This window comes from Oryx dammah, unplaced genomic scaffold, assembly GCF_014754425.2.
Source record: "Oryx dammah isolate SB20612 unplaced genomic scaffold, SCBI_Odam_1.1 HiC_scaffold_12, whole genome shotgun sequence".
Lineage (NCBI taxonomy): Eukaryota > Metazoa > Chordata > Mammalia > Artiodactyla > Bovidae > Oryx > Oryx dammah.
Window position 1 is genome coordinate 62,962,476 of NW_024070196.1, and position 16,470 is coordinate 62,978,945.

Here is a 16,470-nt window from a genome sequence, read left to right on the forward strand (position 1 = left end):
TGTGTGCTGAAATACAAATTTAATTAAGTCTTTGATCATGTTTTAATCCATAAGTTATCTATGAAAACAACCCCACCCCCCACAACTTTTTAGAACCATCAAGAGCCATCACGGTGTCTGTGAACACCAGCTAGAAAAGTACAGATTCGGGTCTTCATTAGTGCAGTACTGCCAGCCAGAAGCTAAATGAATTACAAACTACCCCTCTTCATCAAAAGAGCGAAGCTGACGCTGGCGCACAAAAACCACCGTCTGCGATCCCGCCCGGCACACTCCTAGGGAACACACATCAAACCTCTTCATGTAGGCTGACAGTCCTTCAGGCACCGGCACAAATGTACCCACCCGCCCAGAGCACGACACACACGTGTAGAAGAGAGCTTGAAAGGAACTGAGTGTTTAGACAGTGGCAAGTCCACAGAATCTGAGGTTACTAACATATCTTAAATAATAATAATAAATTCCTGTCTGTCCTTAGATTCCTTGCCATCTTCCCATCAGGGAAAATATGCGTTCTGTTTTTTAGAAGCCTGGGGCTCTAACAGGGCCAGCCTAGGCCTGGGCAGAACGCCACTACCCGGCTGAGACCCCCTGCCAGAGGCCACAGAGATAGGTCCTGGCTGCTTTGCCGCCAACATGAAGGTTCTTTCTGGAAGGGTTTTTTTTTTTTTCTCTGCTTGGAAGAGTTATGTGGTACGCCTTCCACTGGCTCCGCAGGGCCGAGGGACCGGGCGCTCCTGACCTCTCATCTGGCTTCAGTCTGGGTGGCAGGGACACACAGGGAGTGTGGTGAGGCGGGCGAGGGTGCACGGCTGTCTGCTGCTGCTGCTAAGTCAGTCACGTCAGTCGTGTCTGACTCTGTGTGACCCCACAGACGGCAGCCCACCAGGCTCCCCCGTTCCTAGGATTCTCCAGGCAAGAGCACTCGAGTGGGTTGCCATTTCCTTTTCCAATGCATAAAAGGGAAAAGTGAAAGTGAAGTTGCTCAGTCACATCTGACTCTTCGTGACCCCATGGACTGCAGCCTACCAGGCTCCTCGGTCCATGGGAGTTTCCAGGCAAGAGTACTGTAGTGGGTCGCCAGTGCCTTCTCCGCATGGCTGTCTACAGACACTGACAAGGCTTCTACCTTGATTCCCTGGATCTGGAGCACAGTTCTCGTGACAAAAGTGAAGCTGACGGCAGATGAGTGCAATGGGTTGGAGGAGAAAACGAGGTGAAACACCAACCACCACCCCAGAGTGCCCTCACGTTTCCTCGGCCTCGTGAGCCCCCGTCAGCGTCAAGGGCTCCCGGTGCCGAGGAAGGACAGGGAACAAGACCCACGTTTCTGAGGACTTCTACCATCTACGGAGTGAAGCCACTGCCAGAGGGGACAGGGACCTTCAGCTGGTGTTTGTCCCTCGCTGGACTGTAAGGGTGGCCAACAAGCAGCCAGCGCCTGCTGGAAGCAGCTGCTCTTCAGGACCGATGGGTTTCCTCTCCAAAGCTCAAGATGCCGACGTGAGTGCCCAAGATGGGAGCGGGCCGCTGAGGACTTGGGAGCCCCCGAGGAAAGAGTGGGCAGGGGACCGCCACCGTGGGAACATGGGGCTCCCAGGTGGGAACAGCACTCCCAGCCCCCGGTGCCCCACGGTCTCCCCGGCAGGTGCCTCTGCTGCCCTGGGAGCCGGCGGGCCTGGCTGGCCGCAGAGAGGCTGCCGCAGAAGGGCCGGAGGTCGAGACTGCCGGGTGCATAGAGGCGTGGCGAGGCCTTACCTGAGAGTTTTCAGAAACAGAAGGGAAGCATCTTCCGCCTGGTCAGCTTGGTGGGTTCAGGCCCACGCCCTGAAAACCACTCTGGAGCCTGGGGGTTCCTGGGACTTGTTCATGCACGGCTCGCTCAGGAAGTTAAGGACCAGAAAGACTCACAAAAAGACCAGACTATCAAAAAGAGAAGCCCGGCTGCCATCACAGGCCTGGGCATGAGGCCCGTGGAAAGCAGCAAAGAGGGACCGATGATGGCCGAATCTGGAGGTTTATTTCCAACACCAGCTTCCCGTTAGTGTCACCTGGAGAGCGCTGGGTCGCGTCCTCACGACCAGGTTCTTGAGGCCACAGGGGCGTCTCATGGCTATAGAGAAGGGCCGAGGCTGCCTGGGAGCCTCGAGTCAGCAGGACGGGGGCTAGGAGAGCTCAAAGCCTGTGTTCATGCTGATGGCATAGCGTAGCTTCTCCCGCAGGACGCTCTTCTTACTGTAGTTGGGCAGCTTGAGCAGGTTGAAGCAGGTGGAGGAGGTGGGCAGGCGGCCGCCTGGCTCCCGCTTGCGGATGGTGAAGAAGCCCCGGAGGACGCTGCCCAGGGTGTCCCCCGTGTCCTGCAAGCACAGCCCACAGCCTTGGGTTGGGGGGGTGCCCCGGGAGAGGGTTGGGCTGGTCCCCCAGAGGAGGACAACTGGAGAGATGGGTGCCCGGGAAGCGAGCCTGACTCGTCAGGTCTCCCACAGAGGGGCCTGTACGAAGCAGCTCTGGGAAACAGGGCCTTCTGGTCAAACACTATCAGTCAACCAATTCTCAAAGAGCCGGAGCACTCACTGTCCACATGTTTTGGTAACAAAACATTTTCTGAAACAGCCTAGCATTTCCTCCCTGACCTTGGCAGCATGGACTGTAACTTGGGGTGGCCTTCCTTCAGTAAGGGGTAGAGTCATCTGGTGTCACCTAAGAGGAGGGTGCAGCATGCAGACAGGGCGCCTTGGAAAGCAGCGACCGCTCAGAGACCCCTGGGTTTTCATGGGGATGAGAAACGTCTAACAACAGCCACCACCTCAGCACCCACTGTGGGTCAGGCAGCGGGACATGGAACACGGTCACCCCTAGGAGGAAGGTGGCTGCTGGCCCAGGTAAGCAGAGCTGGCAGGTGGAGAAGCTGGACTTGAGGCCTGAGCTTGTCCCATTTCTGAGCCCACATCCCAAGCCCTCTCCCATGCTGTAGTTCAGACCTGGAACCAGGGCGGCACGAGCAGCTACGAGAAACACCCCAAAGGTATTCTTTCCCAAGGGAGTCATGAGAAAGGGACCGCCTGGGGCACCAAGGCACCGAGCGGCCCTGCCAGTAGACACGACCCGGTGAGTGCGCTGCCTGGTTGGTGGGCCCCAGCAGACGACCCCCGGCAGGGGCTGGCCCTCCCCCGGCAGTGGCATACCTGATCGTCCGACACTTCGACACAGCGGATGGAGAACGGAGGCTTGAGGTAGGCGAATCCCAGGAGCGGGGGCCGGGAACAGCTCGTCACAAACTGCAACACAAGGCAGGGCCGGGGGTCAGAGCTGGGAGATGCCGTCCTTGGGGGAGAGACCAAAGGACAGCACCGGAAAGGGAGAGGGAGGAGGCAGGGGCGGAGGCAGGGCGAGGCCTGAGCCGAGGGCTGAGGCTCTGGAACAAGCATCACACCACCAACAGTTTGCTCGCTCGGCACCTGCCTGCCCACTTGGCAGGTCAGGCACACTGGCACGATGCCTGCAGGTGGCAGGGCTGTCCCTGTGAGCTTGGCCCCTGACCAGCTCTCAGCAGGCTGACCAATACCTGGCCTTGGGAGCCAGCGAGGCTGAGGGTGGACCAAGGTACTGGACGCCTCCAGTGGGGGCTGTGGGGCCAGCCTCGTATCCCTGCTGCCGCCCTGGAATTCCTGGCATTTTTTCAGATGGCGGTTCCTGAGTCATTTCCATAAAGGACTAGTTCTACCTGGACAGAGGCATCGACCTGCCCGGAAATCCAAGTGCTACCCCTGCCCAGGGAAGTCCTAAGAATCCCTTTGCTTTCTTCAGTTCAACATCAGTGCAACACTTTTCCCTTCTCGAGGGGATCCAGGGGCCTGCTACTGACAGCACCAAGCTGGCGTCAAAATTCCCCAGCAAGATGAGTGCTTGGGTCTTAAAAATAAAGATTCCCATTTAAACAATGTTATAAATGGTAGTGAGATTCCTGAGACCGTCCAAAAAGTTTGTGTGTCGTGCTTCAAAAACTGCTTTCACAAAAACTATTGACAAGATATATTACTAGCCTAATATCCTGTGTTTTCCACCAGAAAGACTGTAGCAACAGACCTGGTTTATAAGCATTTCCACCCTGAGCTGAGTCCACTGAGTCCACTGTGAACTTGACCCCCTCTAACCAGGCCTCGGGCACTGCATGACTCCACCCGTCTGAAGGATGTGGAGACAGACACGGGAAGAGTCTGTGCCCCTCCCAGTTCGGGCTGCTAGGGCCCGCTGCCCGCGGCTGGCCAGGGCTGGTCCAGGGAGGGAGGCGCAGTCAGCCTCCTGGGATGGGAGGAGGACCGGAGGACAGGGGCAGCTGTGGGGCTCTGCCATCGTTACATCTAAAGAAGGCACATCCCCTCCTGTAGGAAGGTTCTGGGGCGGCCCCCAACCCCTCCTCAGCGTCTGCAGCCACAGAAAAGCGCAAGCCCAGGACCAGGGACTGCAGGTATGGGGACAGACCCCCGAGAGACACAAGCTCGCCCGCAGTGAGGGGCACGAGTGCGTGCTTAGGAGAGACCTGCTTTCCTCTTTCCAGGAGAGGGGGTCAAGCTGTGCTATAGGTCGGCAGAGACTGTTTGATGCTCACAAGAGGCCCTGTTAGAAAGACTGATTCTCTCTTTTTTTCCAATAGGCATGATTTTTAAAAATTTTTATTTACTTGGCTGCAGCAGATCTTAGTTGTGGCATGTGGGATCTAGTTCCCTGACCAGGGATCGAACTCGGGCCCCCTGCACTGGGAGGACAGGGTCTTAGCCACTGGATCATGAGGGAAGTCCCTGGAAAAACTGATTCTCCTGAAAATTAGCTTCTGGGATGACAGCCCCTTGAAAGCAGAGGTAACGTATAAACTACCTTCAGAAACATGGCTCTCTCGTCGGGCGTGAAGTCAGAGGCCAGGATATCCCAGAGCCAGATGATGACCCTGTGGCCCCCATGGAAACCTCCGTAGTACACCGTGTGCTTCCTGAAAACAACGCAGACGACGGCTCAGCCACACGCGCTGCCGGGCGCATGCAGACACAGGCAGGCATGGAATTCAGACAAGCAGCACAGTGAACTCTGCCCAGCCTGGATGACAACCACGCTTACGTCAGAAGTCCATGCCTTCATAGCCCCTGGTCCCGAAAGCCCAATGGGCAGAGTGTTGCGTGGCAGGCCTGGTGCTCCCCAGCAGAAGCTGACAGAGACCCTGCCTCTGTCTCCCAGGACTTTGGAGAGCCCCCCTACCCCAGCCTCAGACTCTGCTTCCCGTTCTTAGTCTCCAGGGAGACAGGGTTTTGAGCTTTTCTTCCAAAGTAGTTCACAGGGAAGGCAAGATCAGGGAGGTGGAGTCCCTCTGGAAGCGGGACCCTGAGAACCCTCCAAAAGGAGCCTGGTGAAGGAGCAGCGTGCTTTCTGGGAGGCCTAAGAATCTCACCCTTGCCCCCCACACTCGCTCCTTACTTCAGATCTTCCAGATCGATCTCGGCGTTGTCCCCAGAGATGAGTCGCTGCAGCTCAGGGGTCGAGAACATCCGGATCCACTCAGGCTTGATGATGGAACGGAAGCCGCTAATGAGGGCAGCTGTCTGGTTCTTGATTTGCGTGTGCATTCGAAAGTGGGCCATCAGATGGATGTAGCTAATTCTGTCACCAACAGGGGAAAACAACGGAAATTAAAGGGGCAGCGCGGCTGGCTGCCGACAGGATGGAAGATGAGTCCGGTCAGCTCTGAAGCGTCTCTTACACAAACACAAGGAGCGCCAGGGCATTTCACCAGAACAACGGCGACGAGGATGACAGCTCTCCTGGACAGCCCACGGCTGGCCTCCGGGACAGCCTCAGTGTCAAGGGCATCACCTCGTGCACGCCTCCCCAAAGCCAGCGGGTCAGACAAGGGGGTACCACTCCACCGTCAAGAATCACAGTGAGACATGCTCCCGCTAAGGAGAGGGCCCTTCTCAGTACAAAGGGACTTTTATTTCATTTCATCCTCTTGGACATAAACCATTTAAATACTATTCAGTTCTCCAGAGAAAAACTGTTTCATGCTGAAACTTTAGGGGATGTCCCTGGTGGTCCAGTGGCTAAGACTCCAAGCTTCCAGTGCAGGGGGCCAGGATTCGATCCCTGGTCAGGGAACTAGATACCATATCTGCAACGAAAGATCCCGCGTGCTACAACTAAGACCCCGTGGAGCCAAATAAATAAAATAAGAAAAGAAAAGAAACTTCGGTCAAAATCTTCCTAGACTGGACAGAGTCCAGTCCAAGAGAAGGCAGGGCTGTGGAAAGTTTTAACCACGTGCGGCTGGCTGACGATTAGGCTCAGGGAGGAAGTTGGAGCACCAACAAGGGTTCCAAGCGGCTGGCCTTCCGGGTCTGCTTTTGGTTCAGGTGCAGCTCAGGACACAACGCAACACCTCAGGCCAGGGGAGAGCCACTCCTACAGGCTTGCCAGCACTGTAAACTATTTAGCAAACTATTTACTCAGAGACGGAAGAATGTGAGCCCAGCCCAGGTGCAACTCTCAACATCCCAAATCCGTACAGTCCAAATAAATCTGTTTACCCCGTGATGCACAGAGCTGAGTTACTGACCTTGGAAATGTTCCTGTTTTAAAAAAGCTTCCAGGGGCTTCCCTGGTGGCTCAGTGGTAAAGAATCCACTGGCCAATGTAGGAGACGTGGGTTCGATCCCTGATCTGGAAGGATCCCACACGCCTCGGGGCAACTCAGCCCCTGTGCCACAACTACTGAGCCCGTGCGCTGCCACGACTGACGCCAGAGCGCCAAAGCCTGTGCTCTGTAACAAGAGAAGCCACCGCAATGTGGAGTTCACATACTGCCACCAGAGAGCAGTTCCCCGGTGACACAACTAGAGAAAAGCCTACACAGCAACCCAAATAAATAAGCATTAAGAAAAAAAGCTTCCACTGGAAAGCCTGCACGTGATACACTTAAATATGACTTTTTCTATCACTGCTACTCCTTTCATGGGCTCGTTGAAGCTGGTGATTGACAGTTTTCCTTTTACCAAAAGAGAGGCAGGGAACCTGCGAGACTTTCCTGGCGAACACCCAGGAAGTGCAAGATCAGGCCTCACCCCACAGAAGTGGGTCCTGGTGATGCCAGGCCTTTTAAAGAGCCTGCAAAACGGAATGCCCTTGCCCTCATACAACCTACTGAGGTTTTATGCTAAGAACAAGGAAGAGTTTGTGAAATGACCTTCCACGCAGGTTTCCAGGCAGGACAGGAACCTCACTCCGACTGCATCAACCCACCTCCACTGGCTGCTGGACATACAGCTCTGATCATCACCCCCGTGCCATGCCTGGCAAAACAGGGCCCTCCTGAGGGGGGATACATGTGACGATTGTGGGGTCACTGCTCTCATTTATTAAGGCCCTCTGTGGCACCAGACATCCCAGAAGATACTCTGCGTGTGCTCTTGCGTGAAGCCCTCTGGAGGGATGGTGCAGGCACGTGGTAGGCAAGCTCAGGACCCACCCTGCTCTCTGACACCCCCAGGTAGCTTCCTCCCACCCTGTGGTCCCTGATCTTTCTCAGCTGTCATCACACGAAGGCCCCGAGGCCAAGAGCCAAAACTGCATGACGAGAATCAATCAATCGTGATAACTCAGTCCGCTGTACTGGCAGTCTAAATAAATAAAAGCTACCCGAGTGCGGGGACTAACCGGTGTTCCGGACAGCAGCTGGGACGTGCATCTGATCCCCGTGGCTCCCCCGGCAGGGCTAAGCTCTCAACCATCACCGAAGACAGTGAAGCTCAGATGAGCAGTTCAGATACTCAGCTGAGCCTGCTTACAGGAGGAGACTGACAGACTGATGGAAGGGCCCATACAGACACCCTGTGCCGGGTCCTACGACCAGTCAGGCGAGAGCAGGGCTGGGTGCAGACATGCCTGGAGGGCTGTGCTCTGAGGGACCACTGATGATAGACTCATAAAAGGCTGCTTTCTGGGACAAGGCTGCCTGGCCTCGGGGTCTCCCCACAACTGAGGACCCTGTCTGCTGCATCTGAGTTCATCACTGTTGTTTTTTCAAGAACAGCGTTTTATACCATGGCCACACACCCTCCTTCCAAAATGATCTGCTCCTTCGAGGAGTCTTTCCACCTCTGCACCCTCTGGATTCCGGGCTGCACACCCAAACGGCTCAGAACCCATCTGTCTGCATCTACAGCCGTCATTAAATTTGTAGGAACACTGCTGCCTGGGTGCCTCTGACCTTAGAAGTGCTACTGCAAAAAAATAAATTGTCAATTCTTATTCTGCAAATCGAATTTAATACGACTTCGGCCTATGAACTGTAACCAGTAAATTCCATTATGATATTTACGGCCTCTTTCTACTTCAATCTATCTTAATAAATTATCAAAGTAAGCCTGGAGAGCCAGAATGAAGTCTTTTCAAGTGGTGACCTTAAAAATTTAATTGCCATACTCACTTATTTTCATTTGTAACAGGAATGGTCTTCCCTCCAGGAACCAGTTCATGGCAAACAAGCTGGAGGAAAGGAAGGGGAGCAATTACTCAAGAGACTTCTAAGGAGGAAATTAGGCTTCCTGAAGACGAAAGGCACGATGCTGACATCCACAATAATCACAGGAGGAAGATGAGTGGTGTGTGGGAGCAATCATTTCCACAGAAAGTCAGGGCCTAAATATCAACAAGCGGGCCCTGACTGATCAATAGGAAAGGTTCCTTCTCCTCTCATCCTCGTTCACATGTGTGTATTAAGGCTCTGGGGTGTCGTGGAGGGGAGCGTGTTGGTGAAGAGCACGAGAAGATGGGTAATAAGCGGTGGCATGCTGACCATGCCCCGGGACACAGCGGCGCTGTTAGAAAGTATGATGAAGGCACGACACTGGCCCCAGCAAGGACTCACTCGACAAGCCGCACCTGTTGAGCTGAGGAAAGTGAGCTCGGGGAGACGCAACGACCCTGCTAAGGCCCTGGGAAGCTGGCCTTGTACTACGAGCTCCAGGGCAGCCCTCGGACCACGTGCACACTGGGGCTGGTGCAGGGGTCCAGGGATCCAACTGGAGGGGCCGGGAGCCCTGTGGGGGAAAGCAAGACAGAGCGAGTCTAGGGGGAGCCCCTCTGCCACCATAACTTCAAGGGTCTTTTTTTCCCTGCTCTGCTCTCCGTGCCGGGAAGGAACAAGGACAGGATTCTGTTAGAGGTCCCTCCTGTTGGAGGCTTCGGCCCCATCCCAGTTCAGATCCTCCGTTTGGAACAGCTAATCCTCACCATGGTAACTATAACCCCAAAATGCACTGGAAGTAGAGCAGGGTCTCTGTGGGGGGCCAGCAGGTCCAGGCTGGGTCATGGCAAGGGGAGGCGAGCGCCCTCCTGCCTGGCAGTGCGGGAGAGGGGCTGGGCAGGCAGAGAAGAAGGACACACAGACAGACAGAGTCTGTGGGTATCCTGGGGAAAACACCAGAGTAGGCCAGGTCTCAAGACCGAGAGCTGACTGTGGCTCAGATCATGAACTCCTTATTGCCAAATTCAGACTTAAATTGAACAAAGCAGGGAAAACTACTAGACCATTCAGGTATGACCTAAATTAAATTCTTTTCAATTATACAGTAGAAGTGACAAATAGATTTAAGGGACTAGATCTGATAGACAGAGTGCCTGATGAACTATAGACAGAGGTTCGTAACACTGTACAGGAGACAGAGATCAAGACCATTTCCAAGAAAAAGAAATGCAAAAACGCAAAATGGCTGCCTGAGGAGGCCTTATAAAGAGCTGAGAAAAGAAAAGCTAAAGGCAAACGAGAAAAAGAAAGATATACCCATTTGAATGCAGAGTTCCAAAGAATAGCAAGCAGAGATAAGAAAGCCTTCCTCAGCAATCAATGCAAAGAAATAGAGGAAAATAATAGAATGGGCAAGACTATAGAGATCTCTTCAAGAAAATCAGAGATACCAAGGGAACATTTCATGCAAAGATGGGCACAATAAAGACAGAAATGGTATGGACCTAACAGAAGCAGAAGATATTAAGAAGAGGTGACAAGAATACACGGAAGAACTGTACAAAAAAGATTTTCATGACCCAGATAATCATGATGGTTTGATCACTCACCTAGACCAGACATTCTGAAATGTGAAGTCAAGTGGGCCTTAGAAAGCATCACTATGAACAAAGCTAGTGGAGGTGATGGAATTCCAGTTGAGCTATTTCAAATCCTGAAAGATGATGCTGTGAAAGTGCTGCACTTAACATGCCAGCAAATTTGGAAAACTCAGCAGTGGCCACAGGACTGGAAAAGGTCAGTTTTCATTCCAATCCCAAAGAAAGGCGATGCCAAAGAATGCTCAAACTACTGCACAATTGCACTTATCTCACACGCTAGTAAAGTAATACTCAAAATTCTCCAAGCCAGGCTTCAATAGTATGTGAACCAAGAACTTCCAAATGTTCAAGCTGGATTTAGAAAAGGCAGAGGAACCAGAGATTAAATTGCCAACATCCCCTGGATCATGGAAAAAGCAAGAGAGCTCCAGAAACACATCTGCTTGTGCTTTACTGACTGAGCCAAAGCCTCTGACTATGCAGATCACAAGAAACTGTGGGATATTCTTCAGGAGACGGGAATACAGACCACGTGACCTGCCTCCTGAGAAACCTGCATGCAGGCCAGGAAGCAACAGTTAGAACCAGACATGGAACAACAGACTGGTGCCAAATAAGGAAAGGAGTATGTAAAGGCTGTATATTGTCCCCCTGCTTATTTAACTTCTATGCAGAGTATATCATGGAAAACGCCAGGCTGGATGAAGCACAAGCGGGAATCAAGATTGCTGGGAGAAATACCAATAACCTCAGATACGCAGATGACACCAACCACCCTTAAGGCAGAAAGTGAAGAGGAACTAAAGAGCCTTTTGATGAAAGTGAAAGAGGAGAGCAAAAAAGCTGGCTTAAAACTCAACATGCAGAAAATGAAGATCATGGCATCCGCTCCCATCACTTCATGGCAAATAGATGGGGTAACAATGGAAACAGTGAGAGATTTTATTTTTGGGGCTCCAAAATCACTGCAGATGGTGACTGCAGCCATGAAAATAAAAGACACTTGCTCCTTAGAAGAAAAGCTATGACCAACCTAGACAGCATATTAAAAAGCAGAGACATTACTTGACCAACAAAGGTCCGTCTAGTCAAAGCAATGGTTTTTCCAGTGGTCATGTATGGATGTGAGAGTTGAACTATAAAGAAAGCTGAGCACCGAAGAATTGATGCTTTTGAACTGTAGTGCTGGAGAAGACTCTTGAGGGTCCCTTGGACAGAAAGGAAATCCAAACAGTCAAACCTAAAGGGAATCAGTCCTGAATATTCATTGGAAGGACTGATACCAAAACTGAAACTCCAATACTTTGGCCACCTGATACAAATGATGCTGGGAAAGATTGAAGACAGGAGGAGAAGGGGTGACAGAGGATGAGATGGTTGGATGGCATCACCGACTCAACGGACATGAGTCTGAGTAAACTCCACGAGTTTGTGATAATCAGGGAAGCCTGGTGTGCTGCAGTCCATGGGGTCGCAAAGAGTCAGACACGACTGAGTGACTGAATTGAACCGAGGGCAGGTCTCAGGGAGCCAAAGGAGGAAGGGAGCAGAAAGCCCGGCCGGAGAAGCCCACGTACCTGACCCATGACGTCCTCATCATATGACAGCGTCAGGCCCAAGTCAGCGATGTCCCCATCGTACCGCTAAAGCAACAGAGAAAGGGACAACATAGGGGCTGGTGAGTCCTACAGCCCTGACGGCTTTAACACTCTCCTCTGACGATGTCTGCTTGGACGGCTACCACTGTGGCTGCCATGAGACTTGAAGCAGAGGAAGGGGCCCCTCATCCCCTGCAGGAAGGAGGCTGTGAGCATCAGTCTCGGGAGGAAGTGCTTAGGACACAAGGGCCTGCCGCAACTCCCAGGGAGTGGGCCACTTCCCCATGGCAGGCGATTCCGCCCCTCCCATGGCAGCCAGGCAGAGCTGGAGCCTGCCTGTGGGCGTCCCTTCCCTACAGGCACTCAGCCAGGCCATCCTGCCTTCCACACTGACCTTGATGGATGTGAGGTTTTTGTAGAACTCCGAGTCCAGAGACGGCAGCTCATCCACAGAGCTGTAGAAGACGCTGTGGTGGTGCCCGAGCAGCTGGCTCAGGAAGAAGGACGCAAAGGGCACGTCGACCACGATTCCCTGCCGGAGAGGAGGCGGGAGCTGCCATGTGTTGCTGCCGGGACCCTATCTTATGATCTCATCGGCGCAGCTCGGGCTGCAGAGGGGGCTCCGAGGGCCCCAGTGACACCTCTGAACACTGCCGAGATGTTCGCTCTGGACGACGATGCCCCCAAGCACTTACAACACCGCCGAGTGCCTTGTGGGGACCCCACGGTACAGTGGTTGAGGGCCTCAGCTCTGCAGCCACACAGCTCAGGCATCAAACCCCAGCTGCTAGGCCACAGGGTACCTGCTTGCTCGTTTGTAAATGCGCGCCAGCAGAGCCTCAGCTTCAAGGTTAACTGAGCAGGGTGGGGGAACACTTCCAGGAGGAAGGGTAGCTGAGAGTGAGGCCCTGAGTACAAGGCCCTCAGGTGTGCTCCAGGGCTGGATGCAGGTCTGGCTACAGGAGGGTGTGTGAGGGAGGGGGTGAACGGGGAGGCCAGGGAGGCAGCAGGGCCCGACTGGGAAGTGCTCACGAGCCTCCCAGAGCCTGGATTCTCTCCCGAGCCCTGGGAGGGCTCCCGGCAGGGTCCTGTGCATCTGTACTTCCTGTGGGGAATGGCTGGGAGGCAGGGACACGGCCAGGATGCCCTTGCAGAACACTGGGAGTGTGCGGATCAGGGAGACGGAGAGGGGAGAGGCAGGCTGACTCCACGACACCCTGTCCTGAGGATCACGAGGGGGAAGTGAATGAACACAGGCCGCTCCTCACTGGGCCCGGGGTGTCCTTGCTGCTGGAGAGGGAGGAGGCAGAGACTCGGCCCAGGAAGTGGGGGAGGACATTTACAAAGCCAGGAAGTCGTGCCTTCAGCTGGCCCAGATGCTTCTGGGTCTCGTCACAGCTACACATTTGAAGAAAAAAACAGGGCAAACGACCAGGAGGGGCCTTGGGATTTTGCTTGTTTTGTTAAAAGAGGGGGATCAACTGAGAAGTGTTACCATTTTGCAGACATGGAAACGGAAGCACAGAGAAGGCCACCTAACCAGTTCAGGCAGGAGGAGGACTGGAGGGGACTTGGACTCAGACAGGGCCCCTGACATCATCATAGAAGGGACTGAGGCCGTGGATGGGGCCGTTTACACAGGGGAAATGATGTATTATTCAAGACTCAAAGCATTTTCGGCCCACATGGCCTCCTTTCTCAGCTGGGCCTGCAGCGGGCTGTGCCTCTGGAGGGTGTCCTGGCCTCCCTGGCCTCTGTGAGGGGTGGGATGTGAGTGTGGCTCAGGGGTCAGCCCCTGGGGTGAGAAGGGAACGGTCCCCTGCCCCTCTGGAGTCCACTGCCAAGGCCACGAGGACAGGCGGTGATGGGCTGGAGCAGTGGCTTTACTTCCTTCCTGGGGAGCAGGACCGGAAGGGCTGGGGACCCAGCACCACCTAGAGGCAGTTCTGATGGCTGGGGGGAGGGGAGCCTCCGGGGAGGGGGACCAGGAGCCAGGTGGGCTCCCAGGGTGGCTGCGAAGTCCACACCACCCCAAATCCATGACATCAAGGAGTGGAAGCTCAGACACCCTCCCTCCTATTAACAGTGGCGCTGGCAGCCCTGACCTGCCAGCCACCAGAGGAGGTGTTCACCTGTATCAGTTCACTGACTACCTACAGGGACCAGTGACCAGCTCTCTTATCCACCACCTCACTGCAAAGAACACGGTTGGCGTTGGTCCCTGTCCCTGTCCTTGACTTGATCCTCATGACAGGTAATTGTCATTACGTGCGCCTGGTCACCTCCACATATACGAAGCCCTCTGTACTTACAACATTTTATTTTCCATTTCAGTTCAATGGTCCTTAAGATGTTTACCTCGTACACCGCCTTCCCCAGCATCTTGCCCACAAACTCAAAGAGCTGCAGGTAATTCTCATGGATGTAGGATGTGGGCGAAGGGTAGAGTCTCTCGTCTCCACTGGTAGTCTGCAAGGCAGAAGGATGGGGAGGAGCAGGGAGGTGAAACGCCTCCACTTTTCATGTCACCTTGAGTCTGGCTGCCGTCCGCCGCGTGCTCGCGCCCTTTAAATACCTTGAACAGATTGAGTGCTGGGTCGAACACTCTCTTGATGATCTCTTCCAAGAACTCCTTGAAAACACCGTCTTGATCAATCCCAGCCTCGTCCACCCCGAGGTCGTTGACAAACTTGACGCGGATGACGCCCTTCATGGCGTGCTGCGAGAGCTGCCGGAGCTGGTCGTAGCCATCCTGCAAGGGCAGAATTACAGTCCATTAGGGACCCAAGGCCCTGCATAATTCAGGGCTCGCTCCTCAAAGTGCCCTCTCCCCCGAGTGCAGCCTTCCCGGCGCATTACGAAATGTGTCAGGACGCACGGGGGCATGAGAGCCAGCGGTTTTCACCTGCTTCTAGATGAGAGCCTGATAGAAGAGGAATTCACTTTGGGGGATGTGGCTTTACCACTCTTGGGCAAGGGGAGACTGCCCTTGGGAGGGTGCCTAGCAGTGAGATGGACAAATTAGACCAGATGCGTGATGACAAGCTCTCGGTCATCAGGATGGGAGAGATGAAGACAAGATGAATTCTGGGAGATGAATAAAAGAAGTCCCTCACCGCTCAACTCCTGGTACCTCTGTCCAGATCAGGAGAGGCTGTGAGTCCTGCTGAGAAGTTTAGGTTAGAAACTGAGAGTGCTGGGGAGCCACAGAAGGGTTTAGGCAGAGAGTGACATGGCTGACTTTCTGTCTTAGGAAGATTTTCTTTTGGAAGCAAAGCCGAGGGCTGGTGGGAAGTGGGGAGATGGGTGCAGGGGTGATGCTGGGCCTGGGGGAGGGCAGGGGCAGTGGGAGGGGAAGCCTCAGCACCTCCGGCTTGCAGTCCATGCCCGAGACGGAGCCATTGGGCACGTATCCCTATGCCCGATGTGAACCTAGGATGTGACATCAGTGTCCTCCTGCTAGATAAATTGCCACACTCAGTCTCTCTCTTGGTTCTGATCTAATGAGGTCTTCCTGGTGCCTGATCCTGTCATTGAACGGATTCCTGGCATGTGGGCACTGACTGGCAAGTTGCTTAGGCTTTCATTTCAGAGTGCTCGGAACAGGACAGGGCCCAGGGGGTAGTCCTTTGGCCTGGCGTGAGAAGCACCACAGCTTAACCAGGGACAAACCTGTGTCTTCAGATGCTATCCCAGAACAGGTTACAAATCAGTTGCCACATCCGTCCTCTTGTGCACCGCCCCCCCAACACATCCCTCACCCTCAGTCACCAGTGCTGTGCTCTCGGATGCCCTGCGGACGCCAGACAGGCCCTCTCCACGGCGCCTGCTCGCCCGCTCGCCGGCCCACCTGCCGCCCTGTCACCGAGCACACAGGCTGGTATGGCCGGACCTGCTCTGAGGAGCCCTTCCTGATGACTACGTCTCCCCTGTGCTCACCTCCTGACCCAAAGGACCGGGTCATGAGGGCCCCCATCTTACTCAGGAGGTAGGCTCCAAAAGTGAGCGAGCAAGGAAGGAAAATTACCTCTGAAGTCCCCTGAAGGAACAAGAACTCGATTTTGAGTGCACGGTCCTGAAAAGGACTTTTTATGCCTGTGAAATGTGAAAACCATTAAGTTGGATGAAAAGAAGAGAAAAACAGGAAGTCACCATGCAGCTGCCAGGGCTTTTAAGTCACTCTGCCTAAGTGTAAGATAATGATCTCGGGGCCGAGTAGGGGATGGGGAGAGAATCCCAACCGGTCCCGCAGGAAATGCAGGTTCTCCACCCTGCAGTAAACATGCCTGCCTGACTCAGAGCGAGTTGGGAGGCGCGTCAGTGCCACACAGAGGCAACGAGACGGTCCCTGTGAGACCCCTCAGCAAGCGGCCAAGCGCACGGCCGGCGCGCCAGGAGTGCGTGCTGGACTCAAAGCTCCGTTTTGATGGACCAGCCCCACATCAGCCGCCTTCTGAAATACTGCAGAGAGGAATCCGCTCCCTCCTCTGACACACCTCCTACTGCACCCCACTGCCCTCTCTCTCGAGTCCATCTGTGCCCTGAGCGGGGAGGTAAGGCAAGCGGGGAGGTGAGGCGGGTGACAGGAGCACCGGCTTCAATGCCCAGCGCTATCACTGAGCTCCTCTGGCCTCAGTCTGGCCTCTGATGAGGTGAGGCAGATGAGGGTGTGTCTACGGTCCCTTCTAGTTATGAAACGCTGGCATCTGGCCCCCATTCACCCCTGTGAGGGGAGGCCTTCCTGCACGACTTCAGACTGTTA

General features: G+C 54.3%; 1 protein-coding gene across 5 annotated transcripts in view; it reads right to left on the minus strand.

The window, feature by feature from the left end:
* Positions 1-16,470, minus strand: part of UBE3B (ubiquitin protein ligase E3B) — a 47,191-nt gene continuing 30,721 nt past the window's right edge. For all 5 annotated transcript variants that reach the window (XM_040250924.1, XM_040250921.1, XM_040250923.1 and 2 more), the window contains exons 20-28: positions 14,284-14,460; positions 14,067-14,177; positions 12,103-12,240; positions 11,688-11,753; positions 8,471-8,529; positions 5,467-5,649; positions 4,876-4,987; positions 3,186-3,278; positions 1-2,357 (exon numbers count right to left, since the gene is read on the minus strand). In XM_040250924.1, coding sequence (XP_040106858.1) covers positions 2,166-2,357; positions 3,186-3,278; positions 4,876-4,987; positions 5,467-5,649; positions 8,471-8,529; positions 11,688-11,753; positions 12,103-12,240; positions 14,067-14,177; positions 14,284-14,460 — 1,131 coding nt within the window. In that variant the 3' untranslated portion in view covers positions 1-2,165. The remainder of the gene's footprint in view (positions 2,358-3,185; positions 3,279-4,875; positions 4,988-5,466; positions 5,650-8,470; positions 8,530-11,687; positions 11,754-12,102; positions 12,241-14,066; positions 14,178-14,283; positions 14,461-16,470) is intronic.